The 27436-nt window shown below is 58.5% G+C and overlaps 5 protein-coding genes across 16 annotated transcripts in view; all 5 read left to right on the top strand.

Annotated features, from left to right (window-relative positions):
• The window catches only part of FAM102A (family with sequence similarity 102 member A), a 36805-nt gene extending 28698 nt beyond the window's left edge, over positions 1–8107 (top strand). For both annotated transcript variants that reach the window (XM_030961413.1, XM_030961414.1), the window contains exons 8-12: positions 38–142; positions 422–614; positions 803–924; positions 2021–2090; positions 3001–8107. In XM_030961413.1, the coding sequence (XP_030817273.1) occupies positions 38–142; positions 422–614; positions 803–924; positions 2021–2090; positions 3001–3046 (536 nt within the window). In that variant the 3' untranslated portion in view covers positions 3047–8107. The remainder of the gene's footprint in view (positions 1–37; positions 143–421; positions 615–802; positions 925–2020; positions 2091–3000) is intronic.
• A 689-nt stretch (positions 8108–8796) lies between these two features.
• DPM2 (dolichyl-phosphate mannosyltransferase subunit 2, regulatory) lies at positions 8797–11855 on the top strand. Its single transcript, XM_030961438.1, has 4 exons — positions 8797–8830; positions 9570–9659; positions 11082–11184; positions 11462–11855. The coding sequence occupies exons 1-4, from the start codon at positions 8828–8830 to the stop codon at positions 11518–11520; spliced, it is 255 nt and encodes an 84-aa protein (XP_030817298.1). The 5' UTR covers positions 8797–8827; the 3' UTR covers positions 11521–11855.
• Positions 11856–12905: 1050 nt separating this feature from the next.
• On the top strand, positions 12906–15949 carry ST6GALNAC4 (ST6 N-acetylgalactosaminide alpha-2,6-sialyltransferase 4). 3 transcript variants are annotated; one of them, XM_030961392.1, is made up of 6 exons: positions 12906–13136; positions 13782–13858; positions 14103–14273; positions 14416–14828; positions 14963–15070; positions 15153–15949. In XM_030961392.1, the coding sequence occupies exons 2-6, from the start codon at positions 13847–13849 to the stop codon at positions 15340–15342; spliced, it is 894 nt and encodes a 297-aa protein (XP_030817252.1). In that variant the 5' UTR covers positions 12906–13136; positions 13782–13846; the 3' UTR covers positions 15343–15949. The 3 variants fall into 3 exon arrangements, with proteins under 3 accessions (XP_030817252.1, XP_030817253.1, XP_030817251.1); XM_030961393.1 differs by having other exon boundaries at positions 12924–13136; positions 14174–14273; XM_030961391.1 differs by lacking the exon at positions 12906–13136 and adding an exon at positions 13375–13478.
• A 919-nt stretch (positions 15950–16868) lies between these two features.
• On the top strand, positions 16869–20868 carry ST6GALNAC6 (ST6 N-acetylgalactosaminide alpha-2,6-sialyltransferase 6). Of its 8 annotated transcripts, none has more exons than XM_030961335.1 (7): positions 16869–16974; positions 17387–17501; positions 18340–18404; positions 18534–18713; positions 18877–19277; positions 19453–19560; positions 19640–20868. In XM_030961335.1, the coding sequence occupies exons 3-7, from the start codon at positions 18390–18392 to the stop codon at positions 19827–19829; spliced, it is 894 nt and encodes a 297-aa protein (XP_030817195.1). In that variant the 5' UTR covers positions 16869–16974; positions 17387–17501; positions 18340–18389; the 3' UTR covers positions 19830–20868. The 8 variants fall into 8 exon arrangements, with proteins under 8 accessions (XP_030817195.1, XP_030817199.1, XP_030817191.1 ...); XM_030961339.1 differs by having other exon boundaries at positions 17387–17506; positions 18880–19277; XM_030961331.1 differs by having other exon boundaries at positions 17387–17506.
• A 1781-nt stretch (positions 20869–22649) lies between these two features.
• On the top strand, positions 22650–27328 carry AK1 (adenylate kinase 1). Of its 2 annotated transcripts, XM_030961302.1 has the most exons (8): positions 22717–22739; positions 23958–23998; positions 24477–24877; positions 25051–25086; positions 25614–25777; positions 25994–26110; positions 26630–26821; positions 27108–27328. In XM_030961302.1, exons 3-8 carry the CDS (start codon positions 24736–24738, stop codon positions 27171–27173), a joined length of 717 nt encoding a protein of 238 aa, XP_030817162.1. In that variant the 5' UTR covers positions 22717–22739; positions 23958–23998; positions 24477–24735; the 3' UTR covers positions 27174–27328. The 2 variants fall into 2 exon arrangements, with proteins under 2 accessions (XP_030817164.1, XP_030817162.1); XM_030961304.1 differs by lacking the exon at positions 24477–24877 and having other exon boundaries at positions 22650–22739.
• The last annotated feature ends 108 nt before the right edge of the window (positions 27329–27436 follow it).

Here is a 27436-nt window from a genome sequence, read left to right as displayed (position 1 = left end):
GGTTATGGTGTAAGCAGTGTCCTCTTTTCCTTGGCAGGTGTCCCAGAGGAGTCAGATCAGAACCTGTCCAGCCCAGAGGAAGTTTTCCACTCGGGGCACTCGCGGAACTCAAGCTATGCCAGCCAGCAGTCCAAGATCTCTGGTAACCACTGATCCACACAGCTCTGCCATCCCTTTGTCCCTTTTTCCTTCCTGCAACAGGCCCCTGTGAGAGAGATTTGCAGCCGTCTCTCTCTGTAACAAATACTCATCGCTGCTGTGTAATACCAGCCTCTTGTTTAGTCTCTGCCAATGAGCTCACAGATGTCTAAACCTCTGTGTGCAGGAGCAGAAGTGCTGCTGTGGAGCTGCCCTGGCTGTTGGCTGTGCTGCCAGGAGTGGGAGCAGCAGCAGCTGAGCTCTGTGACCCCTGTGTTGGCAGGTTACAGCACGGAGCACTCCCGCTCCTCCAGCATGTCCGACCTGACCCACCGCCGCAACACGTCCACCAGCAGCAGCGCCTCCGGGGGGCTCAGCATGACCGTGGAGTACCCTGAGGGGGGGGAGAGGGAGCACAAACTGGAGAAGCCACCTCGGCCCCCCAGACCACCCCTGCTGCTGGACAGACCCTCCCGGTGAGTAACAGTGGAGCAAAGGCTTTTCTCTGGGAAGGAGAGACACAACCTGCTCCTTCGTCTTCAGGCAGCAGTGGGACAGATTGTGGCCACTGAGGAGGAGGCTGTGGCCAAGAAAAGCAGGACAGTGTGTAGAAGTCTGTGTCTTGAAAAGCTGAGTGAGTTTGTCCTGGATTTCCTCTTGCCAGGAGGAAAAAGGATACAATGGAGAGTCACCCAACCCGAGTGGATGACACCAGGATCGATGCTGATGATATAGTGGAGAAAATAATGCAGAGTCAGGACTTCACAGATGTCAGCAATACTGAAGGTGAGAGGAGAAGCCTCAGAGGGGATGTCTGGGTTGTTCCTTTTGCAGGGCTGCCAAGCATTTACAGTCAGATCTGATCTGCCATGGGCTCCCTTCTCCTTTGACAGCTATTTGCTTTCAGTGCTTGCTGGGTGTTTCTGTGGTAGATAAACCATGTGGGTTTGAGAGCTGCCCATGTATTTACAGATAGCACTTGCTGTTGTTCCACACATGACAGCAGAGATTGAATAGTAGCTCAGACATGCAGGGAGAGAGTGGTTTTCCACTGATTCTTAGCACAGTGGAGATCAGTTGCATCAGCTGTCTGCACAGCTCCAGTGGCCTTTGTCCAGGGTCAGGCCAAGGGTATTTATCAAAAGAGGAGAGCACAACTGGAGGGGAAGGGTACATCTCAACAGAAACATAGGTTACCCTGTGCTGGTGATCAGGCCTGTCAGACAACTTAAGGAGGAGTTTTCTCCATTGCAGTCACAGCATCTGTTAGAAGAAAACTAATAATGTAACTGCTTTTGTTTTCAGTTTCATTTTCCACTTTAGCATAGAAATTGACCTCTAATCTGATTTTTTTTATCTGAGGTTTTCTGTTCAGTTTTAGACTTGAGCCTAGCTTGCTATCTGTGCTTCATTAATTTACCATTAATCACCTTAAATTGTTGCACATGGCAGCACTCTTACCATGTGGGGAGTTATACCTCACTCAGTGTGGGTTAGGACCAGACTGGATGCAGCTGCCTCTCCCCAGCAGAACAGGCTGAGTTTCTCCTCCAGGGACTCTAGCAGAGCAGTGTGAGGCCCCACATCTGATCGGTATAAGCTGACCAAGAACTTGCATCAGTGGAATTGCCTTAAAAGCAGCAATGACTGAATTAATATCTCTGCCTTTATTCTTCCAAAGCTGCATTTTGTGGAGGCTTCTCTTTGGAGCAAGGAAAGGGTTCCCAGGGGGCTCAATGATCTGTGGGAGCACCACCAGAAAGTGTGGATGTGCATCTGCTGAGACACACTTGTTCTGTGCTGATTGTGTGTCTGGGAGGGGAGTTCCTGGCAGCCTCAGCAGTTCTGGATTTTGATGTCTGTCTTCCTTTTCTATCTGCAGACAGTAACCTGAGGTTGTTTGTGAGCAGAGATGGAACAACTACACTGAGTGGTATTCAGCTGGGAAACAGGTAGGTTTCCCAAAAGGCTGGCAGCCAGAGGGGCCCCAGAGAGATTACTGGGCTCTGTACCTGGGGAACTTCCACTTTTTGTTACAGGAGAGATTTCTAAACATCATGTGCTACACGGTGGCTTTATTCCCACATTAACAGCCCTGGGATCCCTTTGGTGGCAGGCTGCAGCTGCACTCGAGTATGAGTGCAGTTCTCAGCAGGAGCTCAGAGGGATAATGGGATCCTGGTTGCTAGACCCAGGAACAGAAGTGAGGAATGAAAGGACAAAATGGTAGAGGCTGGTTCCCGTTTGTTCCTGAAGGAGGGAGCTTTGCCTCCTGCTGGCCTGCAGCAAAACTGCAGCAGAGCAGCGTTTATTGTCCCTTCTCCCTGCCTCTTATTGTCCCTTCTCCCTGCCTCTTATTGTCCCTTCTCCCTGCCTCTTCCATAACCATCGAGAGCTTGTTCTCTCATTAAAGCCTTCTGAAGCAGTAAAACTTTTTCTTGCCACTAAAGCTCTTAGGACAGCTCTTGGCCAGTTGTGTTTGAGGCTTTATTGCATCTTTTCATTGAATTAAAAAGAGCAGTAATGGAAATGCAAAGATGTATCAAGCTGGAAACAAAACTGGGAGGACAGCAAAGCCGGGCAGGCTGGCTTTGTTCTGGGTAAGATACTCCCCCTTTGCTGTGTCCTGTACAGAAGGGTTTGTGTGTCACACCCAGCTCTCTCCAGGGCTCTGTTGCTGACTTACCACCTCTTTGTCCCCTCTGTATTCCAAGGACTGACTTCCCACAAGGCTGACTCGTTACTGGCAGTGTTCTGAGTGGGCTTAGAAGATGGTGTTTGAGAGTGGAGAGCTCTGAATCACAACTTGGTTGCGAAAATGACTGGAAAATAACCAGCCCCTCTCCCCCTCTGCCTCCCCAGGGTCTCATCTGGAGTTTACGAGCCAGTGGTGATTGAAACCCACTAAATGTGAAGAACAGGGTAGAGCTGCTGGACAGAAGCCCCCTACCCAGTCTGCTGCCACCTGGATGCCAACCTTTACCTCTCTTCATGCAGCATTCCAGAAGGGATTTCTCCACACCCCTCCCCGTATGTTTGCACTGCAGAACTACTCCAAGACCACTCCAGAACATGCACTTTCCCTGCATTGGCATTGTCCTTCTCTGCTTCCTGGTCCTCCCAGTGCATGCCTTCCCCTGTTCCTGCTCAGACACAAGGTGTCTGTGGGACTTTTCCTTGGGCTAGTCCCAGAGGATGTTGCTCATCTGCATCCCTCATTCCACCCATTCACTTGCAGCAGGGGACGTCTCAGTTTCTGTCTCCCCAAAACATTGGGTTATACCACTGTGAACTCTTCAAACCACTGGGGGTGGGGGAAACCATTCTAACCAAACCCAGAGCTGCTTGTTGGGGACATGGTGACATGGCCACTTGCAGGATGCTTTATTCCATTGACTCTGCAAGGGAACATCACCTCCCAAGGCAATGGTTTTACTGAACAAGGTATGCTGTGGTGTACACTTCACCTTCCTATCCTCACATCCCCAAACAACATCTTCTCATAGGAAATACTTCCCAAAAGTGCATTTCAGAAAACTCTACTGCAATCCAGCTGGGAGTTGGTGAACGGTTAAATGTGAGTGCTCATCACACCACTGACTGCAGCAGCCCTTCCACTGCTGGGCATGGAAGGGGGTGTTCATCAACTAGCATTAGCAGGAGCACTTTAGAGCTTATAGATTTTACCTGGAGGAGGCTTCTACTCACTATTCCAGGAGTATAATCTGTGTTTGCTGGACTGATTCAGCAAATAGTCCTGTTGGAGCTCGGAATACAAAGCTTTTTTTTTTTTTCTTGTTTCACTGACTCAGGAAGGGAACTGCCCTTCTTGGACTGTGGAAAGAATCTTGTCTTACAGCTCTTCCCTGGGCCAGAGCTGGATGCAGTTGACTGCAGTGGTCTCCCTATTGAGGTGGTGATGTCAGTTGCCTCTCTTGGCCTGGGCCAGTAAGGGATTTGGTGTTGCTTGGCCTTTCTTATCTTGTCAGCAGAGATCTGTGCCTGTGCTGGTTCCTTTTGGGGCTGGGGAGGAGCTACTGTCTCTGCCTTCAAGGGTAGAAGGGGTGTTTGCTGCTGCATTAGCCACAGCAGCTGTTCTGACCTGCTCTGTGGTGAGTGAACTCTTCTGACAAGGCTTCAAACTGTTCTCTGGTTATCTTTCAATTGCTCTTCTTTGGGTTTGGTTTCTGCAGTTATTTGACGCTTTTCCTTGCAGTGTGTGGCAAAGATGTCCATCCCTTTCAGCTCCCACTTGGAGATTTCTTCTGGCAGCTGAATTTCCATGAGGATCTGGGCAGCCCCAGGCTGTGGGCCAGCAGCAGGCTGTGCTTGCAGCCCTCCCTGTACAGAGCCCCTCAGCTGATAAGCTCTTTCTGTGTGCTGCCCATTCCTCTTTTGCCAGTGTTCTGTGGCAGCACTCAGCAGCCATGCCCTCTCCAGGACCTGGCTCCCCTCTGGCACTTGTGGCTGTGTGTTCAGGCACACACTCACTGCTCAGCAAGGAAAGACTTGTAACTGATCACGTTGTTCAAATTCTTAGTTATTGTAAAGCCTCTTTTAAAGGAGAAAAAAAAAAGCATTAACTGTGGTCTCTTTGGCCAGAATGCATGCAGATGAGCTGCTGGAAAAGGGAATCTGGCAGAATGAGAAACAAGGAATGAAAGGGCCTTGATTTAGCTTTTTTTTTTTTACCCTTCTAGCTAAGGATGCTGCATGGGGAGGGTGCTCAGCAGTGTGGTAAAACTATACAGTTGCTTACTCTGTTTTGATGGTTTCTCTCTTGGAGTCAAGAGGTTTTTTTTCTGTTTGGACAGACCACATATAGGATATGTATCTTTTCCACCCTTTCCCTTCAAAGGGAATTAAATCTGAATTAGGGTAAAAAGGGGATACAGACAACACCTTGGTTTGGTTTAATGTAGGGGGAAAGTGTTGGATCTTTTGAGACTGTCTAGAACAAAAGCTCTTTCACACTTGCTAGGTTTTTTTAATGGTGATCTCTTCTTCATTCAGCCTGGGTAGGTTTGGCACTCCCTTGCAGGCTGCTGAGCATCCTGCCTTGTTCCTGGGGTGCCACATGTCTGCAGGAAGGACAGAACTGTTTGTCTTTCTCTCTCCCTGGGGCAGTGCCAGAGAGCCAGGCCTGGCCTGACCGTGTGCTCAGGTCAGGGTGAGGGCAGAAGGAGGCTCAGGCAGCAGGGGCTGTTCTGCCCTCTCTGTGGATGTTCTGCCTCTCTGTGCATGGCCCTGCAGAGCTGAGGCTCTGGCTGCTCCCCAGGGGCCAACAAAGCCCCTCAGGAAATCAGATCCAACCAGGACTTGAAAAGGAGCAAGCATAAGCCAGGAAAGAGGCTAAACCCCAGCTCATTTTGCTGCTTTGCTTCTGTTCCCATGAGGAACAATGGCAGTCACTGTCAGGGCAGTTGGGATCCCAGGGCACTCTCCTGGCCTCCACTGGCCAGGGTCGGCTGCTCCGAGGCACTGGCAGCTCGGCGTGTCACAAAATCAGTGGGACAGAGGGAGGAATAGCTTCCCAGCAAAGCAGGAGGAGAAGCAGTTGAGCTTTTGAGAGCACTGGTCTCTTCTTCCCAGGCTGGCAGAGGCATAGCCTGCTCCATCACATCACTGTGGCCAAGCTGGGCATGTCTTGGCTTCTCTCCAGTGGCTTGGCACATCACTGCTTGCATTTCTGTTAACTGTGTCTCGTAGGGTATTTCCTCCTTGTCTCCACATTAGTCCCTCCGCAGATTCTGGTCTTTGTGTGGCTTTTTAGCTCTCCTGCCCCTGGTTTTGAGTGAGTAAGTAGTCCTGTCATCCAGCCTTGTGCAGCACAGCTGGGGGACCTGGAGCAAACATGGAGGGAGGAAGGAGCAGTCTGTTCCTGTTTGTAGATCCCGTGCAGAGCTCCTGCTGTGCATCAGCACAAGCAGTGCCCAGCAGTCCCTAGGCAGCACCCAAGGTGGTGGCTGTGGGGTCACTGGTCCCACACACTCAATGCTGCCTCAGGAAGCTGCATCTCACAAGCACTTTTTTCCTTGTGACATCCCTGCTGCCTGCTCCTTGTTGGACTCTGAACATTTACGAAGTGAATCAGTTTCCAGACCCAAACCGCTGGCTAGTTTCCTTTGGGTTTTTCTTTTTTGTTGTGAAGTTTATGGAATTTTTTTTTATACAAACCCAGCAGGCTGGTGTTTTTTTTTTGACTGCATTATTGTTTCATTGATATTTTATTTCAGGGGGGCTTAGGGGGGGAATGTTCTTCCCCACATTGTTCCCCTTCTCAGGGGATTCAGAGGTGGCTTAAACAAGTAAAAGAACCTTATTGGCAAGACTCTGCATCCCCTGGGTCTCTGATGCTGACGAGCAGGGCTGCTCATGCCTGGCTGGCCCTGAAGAGCAGAGCTGGCTCTCTGCTTCAGTCTTGGGATCAGGCAAAACATGTGGGCTCTGCTCCTGGTTTCCAGACCTTTAGTTGGTGGAAGCACATTGCAAAGCATTAGGAAATTCAGTGTAACTTTTTTTACTAACTTCTTCTCTTTTTTTAAAACCAGTATAAAACTGAGTGTCCAGAAGAATAGGCTTAGTCATTACTTGGTGAAGGAGATGGATTTCAGTTGGAAATTGTGATGGGAAAAGGGAGGAGAAGGATGTTGCTCCCTCATCATCATCTTTTGTATGGTCAGCACTTTAGATGGGGGCCTCGTGCTGTTCTGACCCTTGGAGTGATGGGCAGCAGGCGTGTGATTTCTCCCCCCCTCATTGCCACATCACTTTGCCCCCTGCAGAAAGGTTAACAAGCCCTTTTAAATGTTTGCTTCAGTTTTTAGAGGGTTCCAAACCAGGTGGAGGCCTGAAAAAATAGTATTTCATTCTCATCTGAATAGGAGGGGTTGACTTTTTATTTATTTTGTCGTTGCTGTTTCTTTTTAAGCGGGTGGCAGTGCAGCTGGTCTCTGCACTGCTGCCAGGAACCTCTGGGAAAACCTCACTCCAGGTACGCTAGAGCACCACAGTGAAACCCCTCCTGGTGAGGGGCTCCCCCTCCCCTCCTGGCTGCCTTACCTGGGGGCTGCAGACCCCCCTCCACCCCTCCTGCCCCTCCCTGCTGCCCCACCTGGTCTCTAGCTGAGCTCTTGCTCTGGTGACCGAGCCCTTTGGACAAGGCCAGTCCCCAGGGACAAGTTCCTACAAACTCTGCCTGGTTGCAGGTGTTTGTCCTTGAAAAGCCACTTTCCCTGGCTGTGGGGAGGGATTGATGAATGCAGAATTCCCCCCACTTCCCTGCTGAGAGCTGTGTCCATCAGCCCCCTCCCTGCGCCCCCCTATCCCGCTGCCCGCAGAGCAGCGGGAGTGGAAACCTGGGAAATGAAAAGGAATTTTGGGATGAAGCTCTGAGCGAGGGATGAGCCTGGTAACTTGCCTCAAACACATGGAATAATGGTAGAGCCCATATTTTTGTGGGGGGAGGGAGGGGAAGGGGAGATCATGTTTTATTTTCTTGAAAGTGAATTGAGCTTGGTGACCTTCGGCTGAGGCGCACTCGATTTGTATCAGATTCTATAGAGAGATGGCTGATATTTTTGGAAAGGGAATGGGTCTATGCAAACTTCCAAAATTGCTTGAAAGATAGTTTAACATTTTTTTACTTTGAAAATCTAAAGATAAATCTAACTTTTGTCTTAAAGCAGAAGTGTGTTTAGAAAGAGAAGCTACTTCCACTGCTCTATTTTGATGATGATTCTTGGAAAGTTTGGGCTGGAGGGAATGACTATTTTTCACCATTTCTATCTTGCTCCTCTAGTTTTTTTGTTTCTTTTTCTAACGGAATGCTGTGCCGTCTTTGATTCAACAGATCGTGTTTGTATTTTCTGTATCTGGTTCCTAATGTAGAGAAATAACAAATATATGAGGAAATCAGTATAATGTCAAATGTTGTTATGGTTTGGGGGAAAAATAAAGGTTTTTTTGGTACTTCACACTGATTCTTCTTGCTCTGTTTTAAATGCTATGGGGTGAGAGGGGCATGCTTGGACCTAAATGGATGGAGCTGGTCTCAGGATCCATCACTACCACGGGTGCTGGATGCAACCGGAGTGCCCGGTCTGCAGGTGAAGGCAGCGGCACCGGGAGCAGCAGGAGCGCGGAGCGGTGACAAGGATCGGAGACCTGCGGCTGAGACAAGGGGGGCGAGGACCCCTCCGTTAACGGGGAGATGAGCGCTGCTCTCCCGCGTTCCCCGTACCAGCCCCGCACCCGGACCATCCTCCCCGGGCCCGGCCCGTCCCTGCCGCTCTCTCCCGGGGGTCCCGGCCCGTTCCCGCCGCTCTCTCGGCCCTGAGCCCGTCCCGTTCCCGCCGCGCTCTCGGTCCCGTTCCCGTCCCGTTCCCGCCGCGCTCTCGGTCCCGGTCCCGTCCCGTTCCCGCCGCTCTCTCGGTCTCGGTCCCAGTCCCGTCCCGTTCCCGCCGCGCTCTCGGTCCCGGTCCCGTCCCGTTCCCGCCGCTCTCTCGGTCCCGGTCCCGTTCCTGTTCCGTTTCGCGGCTCCGGGAGGTGACGGAGCTCGGGGCGGGGCCTGGAGCGCGCCCCGCCCGCCCCCGCTGATTGGCCGCTCCCGGAGCGGGGTTGACGCACCGCTCGCTGATTGGTGGCTGCGCCGGAAAGGCGGGGCCGGCGGGGAGGAGGCCGGGGCGCCATGGTGAGTGCGGGCCCGGCCCGGAGCGAGCGGGACCCCGCGGCGGGGAGGGAGGGTCGGTCCGGTCCGGTCCCTGCTCGGCCCCTGCTCGGCACGGGGGGCTTGGGCCGGATCGCGGCCCGGAGCCCTGGCCAGGCTCCGTGACTGGAGGGACTGGGCCCGGCCGCCGCCCAGGAACGGCCCCTGGGATGCGGTGTGTGAGCCGGCTCCGGGAGCTGTGACGGGGATCGCAGGGGTCTTAGGATGAGGGAAGAGACGAGGATCTGATTCCATGTTTCAGAAGGCTTGATTTATTATTTTATGATATATATTATATTAAAACTATACTAAAAGAATAGAAGAAAGGATTTCATAGAAGGCTAGCTAAGAATAGAAAAAGAAGGAATGAATAACAAAGGCTTGTGACTGACCGAGACAGTCCTGACAGCTGGACTGTGATTGACCATTAATTAGAAACAACCACATGAGACCAATCACAGATCCACCTGGTGCATTCCACAGCAGCAGATAACCAATGTTTACATTTTGTTCCTGAGGCCTCTCAGCTTCTCAGGAGAAAAAATCCTAAGGAGAGGATTTTTCATAAAATGTGTGTGTGACAGGGAGCTGCCTGCGGCACGGCCTGCAGCCCCCGGTGCATCATCTCTGGCCGTGCCCCTGGCCCCGGTCTCGCTGCCAGCCACAGGAGCCCTGAGCCGCTCAGGCCCAGGCGTGGGGATCCCACTCTGTCTCTCCTTTGCAGGCCACAGCGACGGACCAGCTGGTTGGGTTTGGCTTGGTCGCCTTCAGCCTCGTCCTCTTTGTTTACTACACCCTCTGGATCATCGTCCTGGTACGGGCTTCCTCTGGCCAATATATTCCCAGTCACTCCACACTCAGGTGTTTCCCCGCCCTTTGTTCAGGTGATGATGTGTCTGTGTGCCCGAAGGACTCTTGACTTCTGGGGTAAAAATGTCGGGGCAGATCTTCCTCTGTATCCTGGCACTGTCCTTGTCCCATCTGGGTGTTCCTGGCCTTGCCTGGGCAGGACTAAACATTGACCATGGTGCCCACCTGCTGTTCCGAGCCAGGCTGACCCAGCCAGGTCAGCCATAGGAAAGAGCTGAAGCCTGGCCCTGATTGAGGTGTAGTCATCAATGTCCACATCCCCCAGATTCCTGGTTCTGGTGGGAGATGACAGAGGGAGACATAGGAAGAGACAAATCTTAACAAATCTGGTAGGGAGGACAAGAGTTTAGGGAAGGCAGGGCTCTGGGAAAGTGAGGCTGCCCATTTCTGGGGACACATCAGCTGAGGTCATTGCTGATTTTCTCCCTGGAAAGAAACTTCTCCCCACGAGCTTTCCAGGCATGAGAGGCCAGGTTCAGCCTTGGACTAATGTCTGAACTCCCACCAGCTTCCCCTCCACCTCCAAGGGGTTTGAATTCCCCTTTTGCATTGCTCACTCTGCTGCCCGATCTGTGTCTGTGCTCCCGGCATTCCCAGAGCTGCAGGAGCATTCCCATCCTCACAGTGCTCCCAGAGCTGCAGGAGCATTCCCATCCTCACAGTGCTGCCAGAGCTGCAGGAGCATTCCCATCCTCACAGTGCTGCCAGAGCTGCAGCAGCATTCCCATCCTCACAGTGCTGCCAGAGCTGCAGGAGCATTCCCATCCTCACAGTGCTGCCAGAGCTGCAGGAGCATTCCCATCCTCACAGTGCTGCCAGAGCTGCAGGAGCATTCCCATCCTCACAGTGCTGCCAGAGCTGCAGGAGCATTCCCATCCTCACAGTGCTGCCAGAGCTGCAGGAGCATTCCCATCCTCACAGTGCTGCCAGAGCTGCAGGAGCATTCCCATCCTCACAGTGCTGCCAGAGCTGCAGCAGCATTCCCATCCTCACAGTGCTCCCTGGTGTCCAGAGCCTTCCACGGCCTCTGCACAGGGATCCTGCTGGGATAACCATGGAGCAGAGCTGGTGCCAGCTGCTCCCTTCTGCAGGGCAGAGGCACAGACACAGGGATTTGCTGTGTTCTGCACCAGCAGCTCTGCCCACCCCAAACCCCCGGGGCTGTGGGACCCCGTGTCCCTCATTGTCCCCTGAACCCCAAACCCTTCACTGCCCACCCGCTCTTGTCTCTGTGGCCGAGCCACCTGCAGGTCTGGGCCCCCTTTTTCAGCCATCTCACACCAGACATTTCCATGTTTCTCCCAAAACCTTGAGGCTGCACTGGAGGTGTTGTGGGCGCCTGCTGACCCCCTCTGTGTCCCCGCAGCCCTTCATGGACAGCGACCACGGGATCCACCAGTTCTTCCTGCCTCGGGAATATGCAGTTATCATCCCCGTGGCAGCCGGGCTGCTGCTGGTGCTATTTATAGGTGAGAGTTGTTTCTCTGCTTCTAATTAGAAACTTCTAAATTAGGAAGAGAGAAGAAGGTTGCTAGGGGTTTAGTTAATGTGTGACACTCTCGGCACTGTCTGTGGCTACTGTTGCAGCTTAGCCTGGCACAGGGGCTGTGTTTGTGTGTGATTTTTTGGCTCTTTGAGCCTCTGGGGAGTAGAATTTTCTTACTCTCCCTTGCTGAGATTCTGTTTCTCATTGACAGGTGTTGTGGAATTAAAAGTTTCCTACCTGAATTCTCTCTGTCTTGGCAGGTGTTTTTATAATGTTTGTCACGTGGAAGAGCAGGAAACATGCCAAGAAATCAGACTGAAGGCCCAGCTGAGGAGATGAGGAGGTGCCCACGCTGCAGCATCACAGCCAGGAAAAGACTTTTCCTGCAGCTCCAGGCAGACATCTCCAAGGTGCCCAGCACTGAGCTGCTCCCACGTTCCCTTCTGCAGAGACTAAACCTGTAGTTTACAATTCACTGACCAAAGAGAAGCAGGATTCATCCAAGGCTCATCAAATGAGGGACCAGAGCTCCTGCTGAGGGACCTGCTCCCCAGCTGGGGCTGCCCTGCCCACTCTGGGCACTCCTTCCCTTCAGCTCTGGCTCAGCCCAGTAGTTTGTTCCTTCTGGGAATTTTATTTAAAACTTTACCTACAGTTTGTGGGGTTTTTTTGATTCAAGTCTGAAAGGAGTGAAATTAGACTTTGGGCTTGGAAAGGACAGGTTTGCCTTCTCCATTTGCTTCTGGAAGGGCTGATCAGTGCTGGGGGCTCTTGCCCTTCTGAAGAGGGACTCCCATGAGGCTGGGTGTGCAGAGGGAGCAGGGACAGTGCTGGGGGGGTGGTGAGGAGATGTCCTGGATCACAGGGAAGTGTTGGGTGTGGTTCCCATCACAGCTCCCAGTCCTGGCTGGGTTCCTGCCCTGGAGAGGGCTCCATGTGCCAGCCAGGCTGGGGCTGAGCAGGCAGGTGTGGTGGCAGTGTCCCTCCCCTGGGGGGTTCCTCTCCTGGCAGCTCCCCTGGACCATGGCAAGCAGGATCACCCTCAATAAAGGTCTGTAAGGTCTCACTCCCTGTCCTCTGCCATGCCAAGGGGTGCCACAAGCCTGCCAGGGTGGGCTCAGCATGGCCCTGGCAGTGCATGGCATCCTGCTGGAAAGGTCCTGCTGCTGAGGTCAGGCAGGGAAGCACCAGAGACAACCTGGCCAAAAATGCTGATTCTGCCATGCCTGGGGCTGCTGTACCCTGCCTGGGGAAGGCAGATCTAGGGCACTCCAACCCTTCTTGCATGTACTTTGAACTTCCTGCCATCCTGCCTGGGGTGGTGCTGGTGGCTTGGGACACCCCGAGGGCCGCACCTGAGCCTGGCTGCAGGAGCCAGTAGAGGGTCCAGAGGTGAGGCTCTGGCTGGGGTTTGTTTCCAGCTCTTGCAGAGGCTGCCAGGCCATGCTGAGCCTCTTGCTGCTCTTCCCTGCTGCTCACCAGCAGGCTCAGCCCATCCCACAGGGCTGGTTTTGGGCTGGGCAGAAGGAAGCAAAGAGTGGAAGAATTCCACGGTGACTGAGCAGCTGCCGGTGTGACCTCCCCCTCCAGCCTTGCTTCCTGTGCAGGAGCCCAGTGCTGTCCCTGTCACTTCCTCTGTGGTCCCTGGCCTGTTCAGGACAATCGGGGGGGTTGGTTTCAAGGTTACATCTCATGTTTCTTTATCTCCAGTGGGAGAAATCCGATGCCCCCCCAGGCCAGCAGGCAGCTCGCTCTGGGGACACTTCCCATGGGTGCTCTGTGGCCTGACCCTGGCAGGAGGGGCTGCAGGTGATGGGCCTGGGGCCACTGGATGGGGTCTGGGCTACCGGGCTGTCACCTGCCCCGGTCCCACTCCTGAGCCATCCCGGATCCTCGTGGTGTCCCCGGGCTCATCGGGAGCTGCGGTGCCCGGAGGTGAGAGAGCCCAGGGCACAGGGAGGCTGCAGAGCGGGACGGGAGCCCGAGAGGGCACAGCGAGAGCGGGAAAGAGCCCTGGGGTGGCTGCCGAGGCACACGGTGGGGCGAGCGGCGGGGATCGGTACCGGGACACACGGGCTGGGTGCCGGGGTCGGTCCCGGTGCGCCGGGCACGAGCCCACGGGCACGGGCGGGCGCGCCCCCGAGGAGCGGGGTCGCGGGGCGGGGCGGGGGCGGTCCCGGTGCCGGTTCCGGCAGTGCCCGCTCGGCTCCGCCCCCGCCGCGGCCCGGCAGCCCCGCTCCGGGCGGGATGCGGGACCCGCCGGTGGAGCCCGGCTCGGTGAGTGGGGCCGGCACCGCGAACCGGGGATGCCGCGCCGGGGAGACCCCCGGGCCCGAGCCCTGCCCGGCGGGGCGGCACCCGCGGGGCACGGAGGGAACGGCGCCCGGAGCGGGGAACGGCACACGTGCGGCACACCGGGGAATGGGGATGGGGATGGGATACGGGGGGGGATCGCGGTGATGGCCTCGGGGGGTCCCAGCACGAGGCGTGGAGGGGAACCCCGGGCGTTGGGGACCGGGGCGATCCCGGTAGCCAGATCCCAGATCCCGGGTGCCGCCGCTGAGCCCGCTCCGTTTGCAGGGTGCGAGCCCCCACCCTGCCGGTGACCCCCGCAGCCCGCCCGGGGATCTGCCAGCCCCCCGAGCATGAAGACGCTGGTGAGTACCCGCTGGGGCAGGGGCGAGGGGCCGGGGGGCTGAGCCCGGCTGCTGCCGGTGCCCGCGGGCGGCACGGAGCCCGTAGGGCACGGAGTGAGCCGGGCCCGGCACCCCGCACCGCTCCCCCCACACACCTCGACACCCTCCGAGGGGCAGCTCCCTCATGGCCGCGGGGCCACCGGCGTCCGGCACGGGGCCGGTGCACGTGGGCAGGCCCGGAGAGCTCCCTCCGCTCTGCTCCCAGGTCCGGCTCTTCCTGACGCTGGTGTGCGCGGCGGTGGCGGTGGTGCTGTACATCCTGCTCTGCTCCCACAGCCCTGTGCAGCGCTGCTGCTCGGCCCCGGCGCTGCGGGACAGCCCCGCCACGTCCGGCGTCCGCAGCTTCCAGGGCTACAGCCGCGTTCCCGACGGGAAGGTGCGTGGGGATGGGGCAGCGCTGGGGCAGCTCGGCCCACCTGTGCCTCAGTTTCCTTGTCCTTTGGGAAGGGCGGGCAGGGGTGTGGTGTATCCGGCTGCTGCGGGAGGGAAGGAGGAGCTGACGGTGCCTCTCCCCACAGCCGCTGGAGCGAGCGCTGTGCCGCCAGTGTGCCATCGTCTCCAGCTCGGGACAGATGCTGGGCTCGCAGCTGGGACAGGCCATCGACGGGCAGGAGTGCGTCCTGCGCATGAACCATGCCCCCACCGCCGGCTACGAGCAGGACGTGGGGGCACGCAGCACCATCCGGGTGGTCTCACACACCAGCGTCCCGCTGCTGCTGGGGAACCAGCCCTACTTCTTCCAGCAGTCCCAAGAGACCCTTTACTTCATCTGGGGGCCAGCAAAAAAGATGAACAGGGAGAAGATGGGCTCAACCTACCAGGCTCTGGTCAAGGTGATGGAGAAGTACCCCCAGCTGCAGATCTACACCCTGACCGAGGAGAAGATGACATACTGTGACGATGTCTTCCAGAACGAGACAGGGAAGAACAGGTACTGCTGGATCCTGAGGTCAGGAGGTCTCATTGCGTCCCCCTCATGTGTCTGTCCCCATCAAGCACCCATAGTGGTGGCACTACCAGCCGGGTGGGTGCCACCCACTCCAGTGTGACCACGATGCTTTGCAGGATGAAATCCGGCTCCTTCCTGAGCACGGGCTGGTTCAGCATGATCCTGGCCATGGAGCTGTGCGAGCAGATCTGTGTCTTTGGCATGGTCAGCGACAGCTACTGCAGGTATGGAGGGGTGGCAGGGGCAGATGTGGGGTGGTCTGGTGTCCCCCCCAAGTCCCACACTGACCCTGTGCCCTCCTGCCAGGGAAAAGAACCACTCCAGCGTGCCGTACCACTACTTTGAGAAGGGCCGGCTGGACGAGTGCAGGATGTACCTGATGCACGAGCAGGCTCGGCGCGCCGGGCACCGCTTCATCACCGAGAAAGCCATCTTCTCCCGCTGGGCCAAGAGAAGGAACATTGTCTTCAACCACCCCTCCTGGGCAGGCAGGTAGGGTGCCAGCCACGGCGTGAGGCGGCAGGAACCTCGGCAGCAGGGCAGCTCTCATCCTGCAGCAACACGTCTCAGCTCTGCCAGTGGCACGGCTGGACACCTCCTGCCAAGCCCTGGAGCAGGGAGTCTCCATCTCTGCACAGCAGTGCCTGTTTCCCAGCTGGTGGATGGGCTGGGAATCCCCTGTTGGTACATGGGGGGCATGAGCTGGACCCATGCAGCCCCACCAGCTCCAAACGCCTGCCTGGATGGAGCCAGGGAGACCTGGTTTTCTGCTCTCTGTACTAGGAGGAATATTTAATCATGCTGCTGGACTCCAGCAGGACATGGGGCAGAAATGGTCAGCCCTGCCAGGACCACAGACTTGTGCCTCTCACAGGGATGAAGCTCTACTGTGGTCCTTACCCCACTTGTACCCTCTGGACAGTGCTGGGTGTGGGATGCAGGCAGCTGGATCCAGGCTCTGCCTTCTGCTGCTTGGTGCCTGCAGCCCCTCAGCTAGGAGACCCTGGAGCCACCTGTGCCCTAGGAGCTATGAATTGCCTTGTCACAAGTGTCCTTGGATTCAGACCAAAGCAAACATGGCCATTAAAATTGTTTTTAATTCAGTGGTGTCCCTTGCTGTGCCCCTTGCTGTGCCCCTTGTGGCTGCAGGACAGGACAGGGAGTGAGGGAGGGGGGATACTCAACACCTCCTCACAGGCTGCCAGGCTATAAATAAGATGAGGAGGTGACAAGGAGGTAGAGCTGAGCCTAAACTTGGAAGAGGGTGCTGAAAGCAGCTGAGGTTATTTGGAAACCAGCAGCTGCATCTCTCAGGATGGGTGCTGAGTCTGATCCTCAGTCCCACAGAGCTCAGTGCTGCTGGGCTGTCACAGGGCACTGGCAGCTCCCATGTCCCTGGAGAGATGGGACATGCCATGGGCAAGTGCATGGCCTTGAGCCCACAGCAGCCTTTTGAACATGTAAACAGATGCCACGTGTTTGGGAGGATCTGGTGCTGTCTGGGGTGCAGTGAGGAGTGGTGCAGGAACCGGGGGTGCTGCCAGGGCTGCTTCCTGCCGGGCAGTGCAGCACAGGAGCCCATGGAGCTCTTTCCCGGCCTCCTCAGCTTCCACAGCCCTGCGCAGGGCAAGGCATCACCGGCACAGCGGGGCCAGAATCGCTCTGGACCCGGGTCAGGGATGCGGGTCCCCGCCAGCGGTGGAGCTCTCTCCTTGCGCCACGAAACCCCCGAGCGGGGCCCTGAGCGGTGCGGGGGAGATGCGGAGGAGATCTCGGCATCCCAGCAATGCGGGCAGGCAGGGCGGGCTGCTCCTGGCACGGCCGGGCAGCGCTGCCCCCCATCCCCGCTGCCGGCACCGGTGCCATCGGGGACCGGGGGATCAGTCCCGGTCTTTCCCGGCGGCTCTCCCGACTCCGGGAGGGCGGCACTAGGACCCGGCGGCTCTGCCCATCCCCGGAGGGAGGCACTAGGATCTCCCCGGGATCGGGAGGGCGGCACTAGGACCCGGCGGTGCTCCCCATCCCGGGAGGGCGGCACTAGGACCCGGCCTGGGCGGCGGCAGCGGCGCGCTCGGTATCGGCAGCGCTATCAGCGACGGCAGCGATATCAGTAACGGCCGCGGTAACGGTAGCGGCATCGGCAGCGCTGTCAATATCGGCAGCCGTATCGGTATCGGCAGCCGTACCGGGGCGCTCTGCGGGCCGGAGCGGCCGGTGGAGCTCGCGCGTCCCCGCCGGGCCCGTTCAGCCGGTGCAGGGGCGGAACGCGCCGTGGCCGGGGGGGAAGCGGCCCCTGAACCGGGGCCGGTACACAGGGGATGGAGGGGCAGGAAGGGTCCGGCTCCCTCCCGTGTCCCCCATCGCCGGGGGCGGGGGAATGCTCCCCGGGGCGGGGGAGGACTCGCCCGCAGGAGCGGCGGGAGGTTCGCACCCCGGGCCGGGCGGGTTTTCCCTTCCCGGAGGGCGGGAGGGTTCGCATCCGGGGCTGGGGGACCCCCGGCGGAGGAGGGGCCCGGCTCTGAAGCAGCCTTCTCCCGCAGAGCGACGATGTGAGCCGCGGTCCCGGGCATGGCCGAGCCCGCCGGAGGGGCCGGGCAGCGCCCGCCGCCCGCGGGGCGCAGGAGGTGACGGACTCCCCATGAGAGCCCCCGGCAGGTGAGGTAAGGCCGCGGGGTCCCCTCCGTGGGGTTCCACATGGCCCGAGAGCTGTGGAGGGAGCGAAGTGGGGTCCGGGAGTGGGGGTCCCACAGCATCCCCAGCGTTTGGACAACGAAGCCCCTCAGCATCACCACGCCGGCCTGGCCTGGGCTCCCCAGGCAGGCTGGTACCTTCTGGCACCACCAGCGGCCCTGAGAGCGTTTCGAGGTGTCAGCTCCCCCCAGGGGTTGATCTCAAGCTGTTGCGTAATTTTCCGTGTGACAATTAGTAAAGAGGCTTCAGTGGTTTTTAATTTCCATTTGCTTGGAGCGCTCCCGGAATGGCTGGGGCTCACTAACCAGGGCTCCCAGAACTAAACTGGGTCGGTCCGCTTGGAGTGGAAGTTAGAGTGGGTTCTGGGGCTGGAGAGATCCCTGCAGGTCTGCTGGATGCAATCCCATGCATGCACTGAGTGGGGTGAGTGGGCTCCTTCTATTCCCTCCTGATCCAAGGCTCCTGTGGTAGTGGTTTTAATGGAATTTCACTGCACGAGCAGCAGGTTGACCCTCCCTAACCCTGCGGTTTGAGTGGTTTCATCCCCACGAGGGGAGGATAATCCTCCCTGGACGCAGTTTAACGTGGCTCTTCCACACCCCGGAGTCTGCCCAGCCTCTGTCAACAGTGTTTCTTTCCCCCTCGTAAATTCCGGGGGATTGTTCTCCTCTTCAGAGGAGGACCTGGAGACTCGTCCTGTGTACCTGTACCCCCACCAGCCTGGCATGGGGATGATGGGCCAGGCTGGGGGTGCCAACACGCCTTGCAGGGGCCAGGCTGGGGGTGACCACACGCCTTGCAGGTGCTCGCGGGACGCCGGCGATCGCTGTGTGCTGAGGCTGGCACAGAGACATGAGTGGCAGCACGGTGAGTACCAGAGAATCCCCTCGGGGACCTCCTGGGGACAGCAGGCATCCTGCTGGAGATGCCTTGGGAGAGGGGTGCATGCGCCCCCGTGGGTGGGGGCAGCGGCTGACGCTGTCCCCCCGCCCGCAGAGCCAGCGCGCCGCCGCCCTGGGGGTCCTCTTTGCCCTGATCATGTTGCTGATCATCTACAGCTCCGGCAACGGGAGCGAGGTGTTCCCCTACAGCCGCCTGCGGGGCAGAGCCCGCCGGCCCCCCGACCTCAAGAAGTGGGGGGTGAAAAGCGGGTACCTGCCTGTCTGCGGGAACAAGGTACGGGCTGGGCAGCAGGGCCGGGCCCGGGTGGTGACACAGGGTCTGTCCCTCTGCTGGCATCCAGCCCAGCCGTCCCCTCCCGAGGACAGCGGCTCCGCAGGGAGCAGTGCCCTGCCCACGGTGACACCAAAAGTCACCTGCTGACAGCACTTGTCATCAGCAGACCCTGACCACCCGCTGCCACCAATGCGTCATTGTCACCAGCTCCAGCCACCTCCTGGGCACCCACCTGGGCACGGCCATCGACGGGGCTGAGTGCACCATCCGCATGAACGATGCTCCCACCACGGGCTACAGTGCTGATGTGGGCAACAAGACCAGTTTCCGTGTGGTGGCCCACTCCAGCCTCTACCGTGTCCTCAAGCGGCCCCAGGAGTTCGTCAACAAGACCCCAGAGACGATGTTCATCTTCTGGGGGCCGCCCACCAAGATGCAGAAGAGCCTCCTGAAGATCATCCAGCGCGTCTGCGCCTCGTTCCCCAACATGACAGCCTACGTTGTCTCCCCCGGCCGCATGAAGCAGTTTGATGACCTGTTTCGGGGAGAGACAGGGAAGGACAGGTACCTCAGAGCCACCTCCTGCGCTGTGTCCCCCTTTCTCCAGGTTCCCAAGACAAAGCTGACTCTCGGAGCTGCTTCATGGGCTGCAGCATTGAGCTGGGGGTCCCTGAGGCACGCTGGGGACACTGAGGGTGTCCATTATCCACATCACCTCACTGTTGCTTTTCCTCCCCAGGGAGAAGTCTCGCTCGTGGCTCAGCACTGGCTGGTTCACCATGGTGATCGCGGTGGAGCTGTGCGACGCCATCCACGTCTATGGCATGGTGCCACCCAGCTACTGCGGGTGAGGAGACCCCCAGGGCTCCCCCTCAGCCCCCTGACCCCACCACGGCGCTCACCCCGTGTTTCTCTGCCCCCTGCAGCCGCCACCCCCCACCCCGCCGCCTGCCCTACCACTACTACGAGCCCAAGGGCCCCGACGAGTGCACAACCTACATCCACAACGAGCGGAGCCGCCGCGGCAACCACCACCGCTTCATCACGGAGAAGAGGGTCTTTGCCAGCTGGGCCAGCCTCTACAACATCACCTTCTCCCACCCCACATGGACCTAGGGGCTGCCCCACGCCTGCTGGGCAGTTGGGATGGATGGATGGATGGACGGACGGACGGACGGACGGACGGACGGACGGATGGATGGATGGATGGATGGGGGTTCCCCTGCATCCCCCTGGCAGTGGTGGGATCAGGTGCCACCAGCTGCCTCCCACAGCACCGCTACTGTTGTGCATGGTGGCTCCTGGCACCTGGGATGTGTTGGGTTTTGAGCTGGTTTTTGGGGACCAGGTGGTGAATGTAAGATTTGGAGTGTCCTCCCTCCATGTGCAGGATACTTGGGGGTGATATCCTGCCCCATCCTGGTCCATGCACACTGCAGCCCCTATGAGGCTGTAAGGGGGTTCCAGGTCCCCTCAGCTCAGTTTGGTTTGCACCACTTCTGGGGTCACCACAGAGACTTTCCCCCAACTGTCTGGGTGAGGAGACCCCCTCTTGGAACTCAGCCCCCCCTGCCATCCCCAGCCCCTCATCCCAGTCCTCAGTCATCCTTCCCACAGCAGAGCCGCACAGTTTTTGGTGGGACCCCACGGGGGTGACATTACCACCCTCTCTGTCCCAGCACCAGCCCTTCCCAGCACCGCTGTGCCCCCACACTTCCAAAACCTTTCCTAACTGAAAGATGGGATTTTTGGGAGCTTTTTGGAGGTTTTGGCTTTTTTTCTTCTGCTTCTAATTGTGGGGTTTCTACTGGGGTTTCCTGGAAGGAGTGAGCAGGGGCTGCTCATTAGTGGAAACAAAGGGCCAGCAGCTGCTTATAAACAATTTAGAAGTGGGCAGGTAGTGGGGGGCAGCGGTGCTTCTTGGCACCCTGTGGCTGGGACAGGACTTCGTTACTAATTTCTCAGCAGCAGAGAAGTTGATCTGGGGAAAGCACCTAAATCTGGCGTGTTTGGGTGCTGAGCCTTGGCAGGAATCCATTCCTCAGTTTCCCTCTGGCTGTGGCTGGGATTTTGGGGTGCTGGAGGAAGCAGTGGGGCACCCATGTTTTGTAATTGTTTGTACAGGAATAAATATTGCTGCAGTCTGTTACCTTGAGCCCTGGCTCTGGATGGGTGTTTGGGGAGGATGGCAGTGACCCCCAGCAGTAGTGTCCCCCCTGGGCTCGGGTGACCAGTGTGTCCAGGTGGGATCCGTGTCCGGTCCCTGGCTGACTCCAGCTCTGACAGTGACAGGTGACAGCTGAGACCTGCTGTCATCCCCAGCCAGGTGCCCTGGGGTCACAGGGTCTTGGGATGGGGTCTCTGCAGCCACAGAGGAGGAGGAAGGGCAGGTAAGTGCCAGGACTGGGAGATCACCATTGCCTGTCTAAAGTCTGGTGGCACAGAAGGGCTTTGCCAAGAGATGGGCACAGAAAGGAGCAGCACCATGGCACCTGAGCCTAGTCTGGCACATCCTGGGTAACATCCAGACAAGTTGTGGAGGGGCAGCTGCTCATACACACGTCATTGATCAAACAGATCACCCCAACTTATGGGGTAGACAGCACCTGCAACCACCGAAGCTCCTCTTCCCCCTGCTGAATTGTAAGAGGAATTTGAGATAAGATAAAGGTGGTGCTATCTTCCAAGCATTATCTCAGATTAGGGGTGGTAAATAAAACTCGGGGAGAAGAATGTTTCACTGATAACGGACACAAAGAATCCACAAGGAAAGCCAGCCAGGTAACTGGTGGGTGGGATCAGCTCCAGCTGGGTAGAAGGTAATTCTGGCAGGGGGAGATCGACAGGGACTCGACTGGAAGAGAGACTGAGCATGGGATTAATTAACATTAGAAGAGAGGGAATCATTTAACCAATGGAATAAAGGAACTGTGTAGCCAATGAGCATTAAGGCCTTCATTTGCAAAAATGTATAAATAGTGAGAAGTTTTCAACAACCTCGGGACCCCCCACCATCACAAACACCAGGGTGGGGAAGGACCAAGGGGACGCTGAGGGATCCACGGGTGGTGACAATCGTCTGCTTGACTGATCTCTCTCTCCCCCACATGCACAGTCTCTCTTTTCTATTTCTTTCTCTACCTCACATTTTATTGTTAAATAAAATCTGTACTACTGGCTTTGGCATCTGGCATCTCTCAGTGAGCAGATGTCAACAAGGACACAACACCCGCAGGGTTTTACACCCCTGGAGCTGAGGGAGAGGGGTGTGTGAGCTGGGGTGGGGGCATGGGGACATAGGGATGGGATGGGGACATAAGGACATTAGGGACAAGGGTGGTGACACTAGGGATGGGAATGGGGACATAAGGACATTAGGGACAAGGGTGGTGACACTAAGGATGGGAATGGGGTCATGGAGATTGGATGGGGACATTAGGGACCGACATAGGGATGGGGGTATGAGGGTATTAGGGACAAGGATGGGGACAGTAGTGATGGGATGGGAATGGGGACATGGGGATTGGATGGGGACATTAGGGACCGAACATAGGGATGGGCGCATGAGGGTATTAGGGACAAGGATGGGGACAGTAGGGGCAGGAATGGGCACTAGGGATAGGGATGGGGACATGAGAACGGAATGGGGGCAGAAGAGGGGAGGCGACACGAGGACAGTGACACGAGAAGCATCCTCATCCGGGGAGCTGGGGGCGGAGGCGCCCCGGAGACCCCGGGCCGGGCCGGGCGGGGCTCCCCTCGCGGGCGGTGCCGCACCCCCGAGCCGGGAGGGTTTAACCGCGCTCTCCGCGGCGCTGCCCGTGCGGGCGGGCGCTGCCTCGGCCGTGCCGCCCCCTCCCCCCGTGTCCCCGCCCGTCCCTCCCGGTGCCCCCGCGCTGCTCGCTCGCGCCGCCGGTGCCGCGCGCTCCCGGCGTGCCCCGCGCGCCGCCGTGCTCTATAAATAGCGGTACCGGCGGGCCCGGGCGGCGGCGGCGGGGCCAGGTCGGTGCGGGACCCCCGGGCCAGGTCAGTGCGGGACCCCGGGGGCCCAGGCGGGCACCGCGGCAGCGGCGGGCCCGGGGCAGCGCGGGGGGCTTGGCTCGGCTCTTGCCGGGGGTGGCGGGGGCACTGCAGCGGCGCTGGAGCAGCCCGGCGCGGGGCTCGGTACCCGGGAGGGGCTGCGGGGCGCGTTCCCCTTCCGTTCGATGGGATGGGAGGGGTGGCTTGGAGCTGAGATCGCTGGGGGCACCCCCGGGTGCAGCCGCAAGGGCCTTGGCTGGGGAGACCACCCTGAGCCCCCTCCCCAGCCTGAGCCCCCTCCCCAGCCCCGGCCCCAGCGGGTCAGCGCCCCCCATCCCTTCTGGACCGGTCACCTGCCCACCGCCCTCACCGGCACCCATGGCACCGGCACCGCACTGGATCGGACACCCAGCTCGCTCTGAGGGCCGCAGCCCCCTGTCACCCCACCGAGAGTGCCGCCAGCTCTCCTGGGGCTCAGCACCCCCACAATTGGGGACCCGGGGGTCCCGCGCTCCCCAAACCCCCTGGGGGACACGTCAGGACTTTGTCCCCGCGGCGCCGGTGGGATGTGACCCGGTGCCGGTTTCAGCCCGGCCATTCTTGGCCCCTGCCCTTTGGAGGCTGTAACACGACCTGCCAGCGGCTGCGGGTGCCCCCTCCCTGCACCCCGTCCGGCCGGTTCGGGGTGACGCACCGCGGCCAAGCAGCTCGGGTGCTGCGGGGCTGGGTGCGGCCAGGTGGGGTGGCCAAACAGCCCTCGAGCTCCTGGGGGTGCCATGGGGGGGCTGCACCCCCTCCTTCTGACACCCCCCTAAAACCAGCCCCTGGGGAGCCGGGGGTGCTGCCTCCATCCCTCGGTGCTGTGGTGGCATCGGGCATCCCAAGCGGGTTTCCTGCTGTCGGGCAGCACCCCAGGCATTGGGATGTGGGCAGGGCAGGGGAGGAAGCCGGCAACGTCACCACGCGTCACCCGGCATGGGGATGCCCTTACCGCAGCCGGATGCGGAGGGTGACTGCTGGGAGCCAGGTGAGTGATGGCCGCAGAAGCAGAGATCCCTCAGCTCCCTATTCCAGGGCCAAGCCAGGAGTTGTGTCTTCTGTCCCATCCCCCCAGTCTGGGCTTGAAGCTGGGCATTGTCATGGCCAAAAAAGGGAGACCCTTTTTCTCCCCAGACTATTGGTGACCTGATGTGCTGAGTTGTTTATCCTTCTCTTTCCTGGCAGCCTTAAGTGCTTCTGTGCCTGAACCATCAGCATGGCGACAGGTGAGTGATCCACCTCCCTGCATGCTTCTGTCCCTTCAGTGTCCCCTGCATCCATTCCCTCTGCATCTCCCTGTCTCCCTTGTGTCTTTTTCCTTGGTTGCCCCCTGCATCAATCCCACCCTGGAATTAATCCCCTTTGTCCCCCCTGCATCCGTCCCCTTGGCCCCCCTGTATCCACCCCCTCTGCATTCCCCTTCCCTCCCTGCCTCTGTCCCCTGCATTTGTCCCCATTATGTGCAGCCCTGGTGCTCTTTGCATTCCCCCCTCCACGTGCCCCTGTGTCCTTGCCTCCCTCCCTTCTGTCCATCCCCCATGTCCCTCCAGCCCCCCCACATGCCCCACATCCCATTGGTCCCTGCCAGACTCTTGGCTCCATCCCCAGCTCTGGGGAGTGCTGGGTGCCAAGGAGTTGAAATTTCATCCAGCTGTAATCAGGAGATGGGAAAGTGGCCCCAGAGCAGCTCAACTTTATTTTTAGCTCTGCTTCCCCCTTCGGCATCACACCCTGGCATCGCCCCACGCCACGGCTGGTGCACAGACCCCACAGGTGCTGAGAGCCCTGTGCCAGGTGCTGGGCAGGGGACGGGGCACTCAGTGCCACTTGCACAGCGGCCACCAAGTCCAGGGACCTGCCCTGGGGTCCAGGGACTGCGGGGTTGTGCCAGGTGCTCGATGCCACCCGAGCCTGCCACGGCCCCAGTTAGCCCAGCGGGGTGAGGAGCCGGCCACAGGGATGGATGAGGCCAGTCCCTGCCTGCAGTGGAGCCGTGGACAATGAGCACCTCTGGGACACCACGTGGCACTGGAATTCCAGCCCCATGGCCGAGGTGCCATGGGGTCTTTGTGCTCAGATGTGGCCACACATCCCAAGCTGCCCAGGTGACCAGGACACACGTCTGCTTCCCTCTCCATCTTCTCCCCAGGACTCTCCTGGATCGGTCCCCTCTATCCCCAGGGATGCCTGCCCTGGATCTGGCACCCCCTGGGGACACCTTACTCCCTGATGGACCTTCTGGCTTTTGATAATTTTTTTTTCCCTTTCTCTTTTCCAGAAAAGCTCAAGCAACACAAAATCATCTTTGTGGTGGGTAAGTCTGTGTCTGGATCCTGTCACTGCTGGGGTCAGCCCAGGCCTTTTCCCTGTACCTCTAGGCTGGGGAAGCAGGGCTGGAGGCTGAGACTGGGCTATTCCCAGGCACTGTGGGATGGCCGTGGCTCCAGCTTGGCTCCTTGAGACCACATGGGGTATGGTGGGACCATGAGGGCACCTCTGGCCAGTCATGGGGTGGCAGCATCTGGGGTGATGTGACAGTAAACGACTGGGGGTTGATGTGACAACAAAACCCTGGGAGGTAATGTGACAAAACCCTGGGTGGTGATGCCCTGGGTGCCATCCATCAGGGTGTGGTGCCCACATGCCAATTCCCAACAGCCCATGTCACCCCCAAGCACTTGGGCAACCTGAAGAGGAGCTCTGTCCATCCCCTTGGTGCTGGGCTTGGGGACACCAACTGCCGTGTCACTGAGCTCTGAGGGCTCGTGCGTGTCTGTGCTGCTGCTCCCGTGTACCCTCCCTCTCCTTACCCATGGCTGGGGGCACACGTGTGCCTTGCAGGTGGCCCTGGCTCGGGCAAAGGGACACAGTGTGAGAAGATTGTGCAGAAGTATGGCTACACCCACCTGTCCACGGGGGACCTGCTGCGGGCAGAGGTCAGCTCGGGCTCGGAGCGGGGCAAGAAGCTGCAGGCCATCATGGAGAAGGGAGAGCTGGTGCCCCTGGTGAGTCCCTGCCAGCCACCAGCTGTCACATACATTATGGGATGTGCAGGGGTGGCAGTGGGGCCACCACAGTAATGGTTGGCACACGGCTCAGGCATCTCTGGCCCTGCCATCCCAGGGTGGGGTTTGCAGCAGGGATGCTGCAGGGACTGGGGATGCTGGGTGGGAGTCCTGTTGTCCCATGTCACCCATAGCAGCTCTGTCCTCCCCCTCCAGGACACGGTGCTGGACATGCTGAGGGACGCCATGGTGGCCAAAGCAGACGTGTCCAAGGGCTTCCTGATCGACGGATACCCCCGCGAGGTGAAGCAGGGAGAGGAGTTTGAGAAGAAGGTGAGGACTGGTGCTGTGCTGTGCTATGCTGGGCCATGCCATGCAGCAGCTTAGCACAGGGACTCAATCCAGCAGCAGCCTGGGCTCCCCATTCCAGCAGAGATCACATCCTAGAAGGGTCTAAACTGGGCAGCAGGTCCCCCTGCCTGGGGACAGCCTGTGCCCAGAGCACAGTGGGAGGGACCAGGGTGTCCTCAGGCTGACAGAGCGTGGCAGCAGTGCTGACATGATGGTGATGGCAGAGAGCCAGGGCTTGGCTGCAGTGTGCCTTTGCCTTCCTCTACATGGCTCTAGAGGCCACTGGAAGAGTGTCCTGGTGGCTGCCAGACCAAAGTGGTGGGAGGCAGGAGATGGTGTGGGGACATCAATGTGTCCTGCTGGCCCCCAGATCCATGTGAATGGAGGCAGAGGGTGGTGTGAGGACATTTGTGACCCTCATGCTGACCACCACCACCCCCCAAACCAAACCAGAGCCACACCAGCTCAGTGTGGTGACAGCCACGTCCCCTCTGTGCACAGATCGCGCCCCCCACGCTGCTGCTGTACGTGGATGCGGGGAAGGACACGATGGTGAAACGCCTGCTGAAGAGAGGAGAGACCAGTGGGAGGGTGGATGACAATGAGGAGACCATCAAGAAGCGTTTGGAGACCTACTACAAGGCCACTGAGCCTGTCATTGCCTTCTACAAGAGCAGAGGCATCGTCCGCCAGGTAAGCGGGAATGAGACTCATGGCAGCACCCCCAGCCCCACAGCCTGGGAGGGGAGGTGCTGGATGGGGATGATGAGGGAAGCAGGAAAACCAATCCTGCCTAGTTTGGGGTGGGCCTGACCCCTCGCATTGCCAATGCGACCCCCTCCAAGGATGGCCTGCACCCCTTTGCCCTAAACAAGCCCTGGTCTCTTCACCCATGGCCAAAATGCATCCCTGGGAGAGTTCAGTTGCTCTCGGGTGAGAGCCCTCGGGCAAGTCCCCCGGCTGTCCCCTCTGTACCCAGCTCAACGCCGAGGGCTCTGTGGAGGAGGTTTTCCAGCAGGTCTGCACCCACCTCGACTGCCTGTGAGCAGCCCCCGGCCCCAGTTCTCCCCAGTGCACTCCAGCAGAGACAGCGGAAGCGGCTTTATCCTGTTTTCGTGGACGGAGCCGTGCGGAGGAAATTTCAAGGACATTGTGTTTGGCTCTTTCCCGTCTCTCCCCAGTAAAGTTCACTTTAATGAATCCAGACTTTATCTTTTTCTTCTGTCGCAGGAAATGAGTTTTTCTTTCCAGAGTTTTTTTTTTTTCCTCTGCCTCTCTGTCCCCCCCCAGCCCCTCTGGAGCTGATTA

This window comes from Camarhynchus parvulus, chromosome 17 (genome assembly GCF_901933205.1).
Source record: "Camarhynchus parvulus chromosome 17, STF_HiC, whole genome shotgun sequence".
Lineage (NCBI taxonomy): Eukaryota > Metazoa > Chordata > Aves > Passeriformes > Thraupidae > Camarhynchus > Camarhynchus parvulus.
Note: the sequence above shows the minus strand (reverse complement) of the source record. Positions and strands in the feature narration are given on the sequence as shown.

What these genes read in the sequence shown, in the direction of transcription:
- DPM2 (XM_030961438.1), top strand. An exon ending in CCCTCTGGATCATCGTCCTG is followed by an intron (nt 9,660 to 11,081) that starts GTACGGGCTTCC and finishes GTGTCCCCGCAG; the next exon opens with CCCTTCATGGACAGCGACCA. An exon ending in GCTGCTGGTGCTATTTATAG is followed by an intron (nt 11,185 to 11,461) that starts GTGAGAGTTGTT and finishes CTGTCTTGGCAG; the next exon opens with GTGTTTTTATAATGTTTGTC.
- ST6GALNAC4 (XM_030961392.1), top strand. An exon ending in GCCGCGTTCCCGACGGGAAG is followed by an intron (nt 14,274 to 14,415) that starts GTGCGTGGGGAT and finishes CTCTCCCCACAG; the next exon opens with CCGCTGGAGCGAGCGCTGTG. An exon ending in GTCAGCGACAGCTACTGCAG is followed by an intron (nt 15,071 to 15,152) that starts GTATGGAGGGGT and finishes CCCTCCTGCCAG; the next exon opens with GGAAAAGAACCACTCCAGCG.
- ST6GALNAC6 (XM_030961335.1), top strand. An exon ending in TGCCTGTCTGCGGGAACAAG is followed by an intron (nt 18,714 to 18,876) that starts GTACGGGCTGGG and finishes ACTTGTCATCAG; the next exon opens with CAGACCCTGACCACCCGCTG. An exon ending in GTGCCACCCAGCTACTGCGG is followed by an intron (nt 19,561 to 19,639) that starts GTGAGGAGACCC and finishes TGCCCCCTGCAG; the next exon opens with CCGCCACCCCCCACCCCGCC.
- AK1 (XM_030961302.1), top strand. Translation starts at nt 24,736, where the DNA reads ATGAGGCCAGTCCCTGCCTGCAGTGGAGCCGTGGACAATGAGCACCTC. An exon ending in CAAAATCATCTTTGTGGTGG is followed by an intron (nt 25,087 to 25,613) that starts GTAAGTCTGTGT and finishes TGTGCCTTGCAG; the next exon opens with GTGGCCCTGGCTCGGGCAAA. An exon ending in GCAGAGGCATCGTCCGCCAG is followed by an intron (nt 26,822 to 27,107) that starts GTAAGCGGGAAT and finishes CTCTGTACCCAG; the next exon opens with CTCAACGCCGAGGGCTCTGT.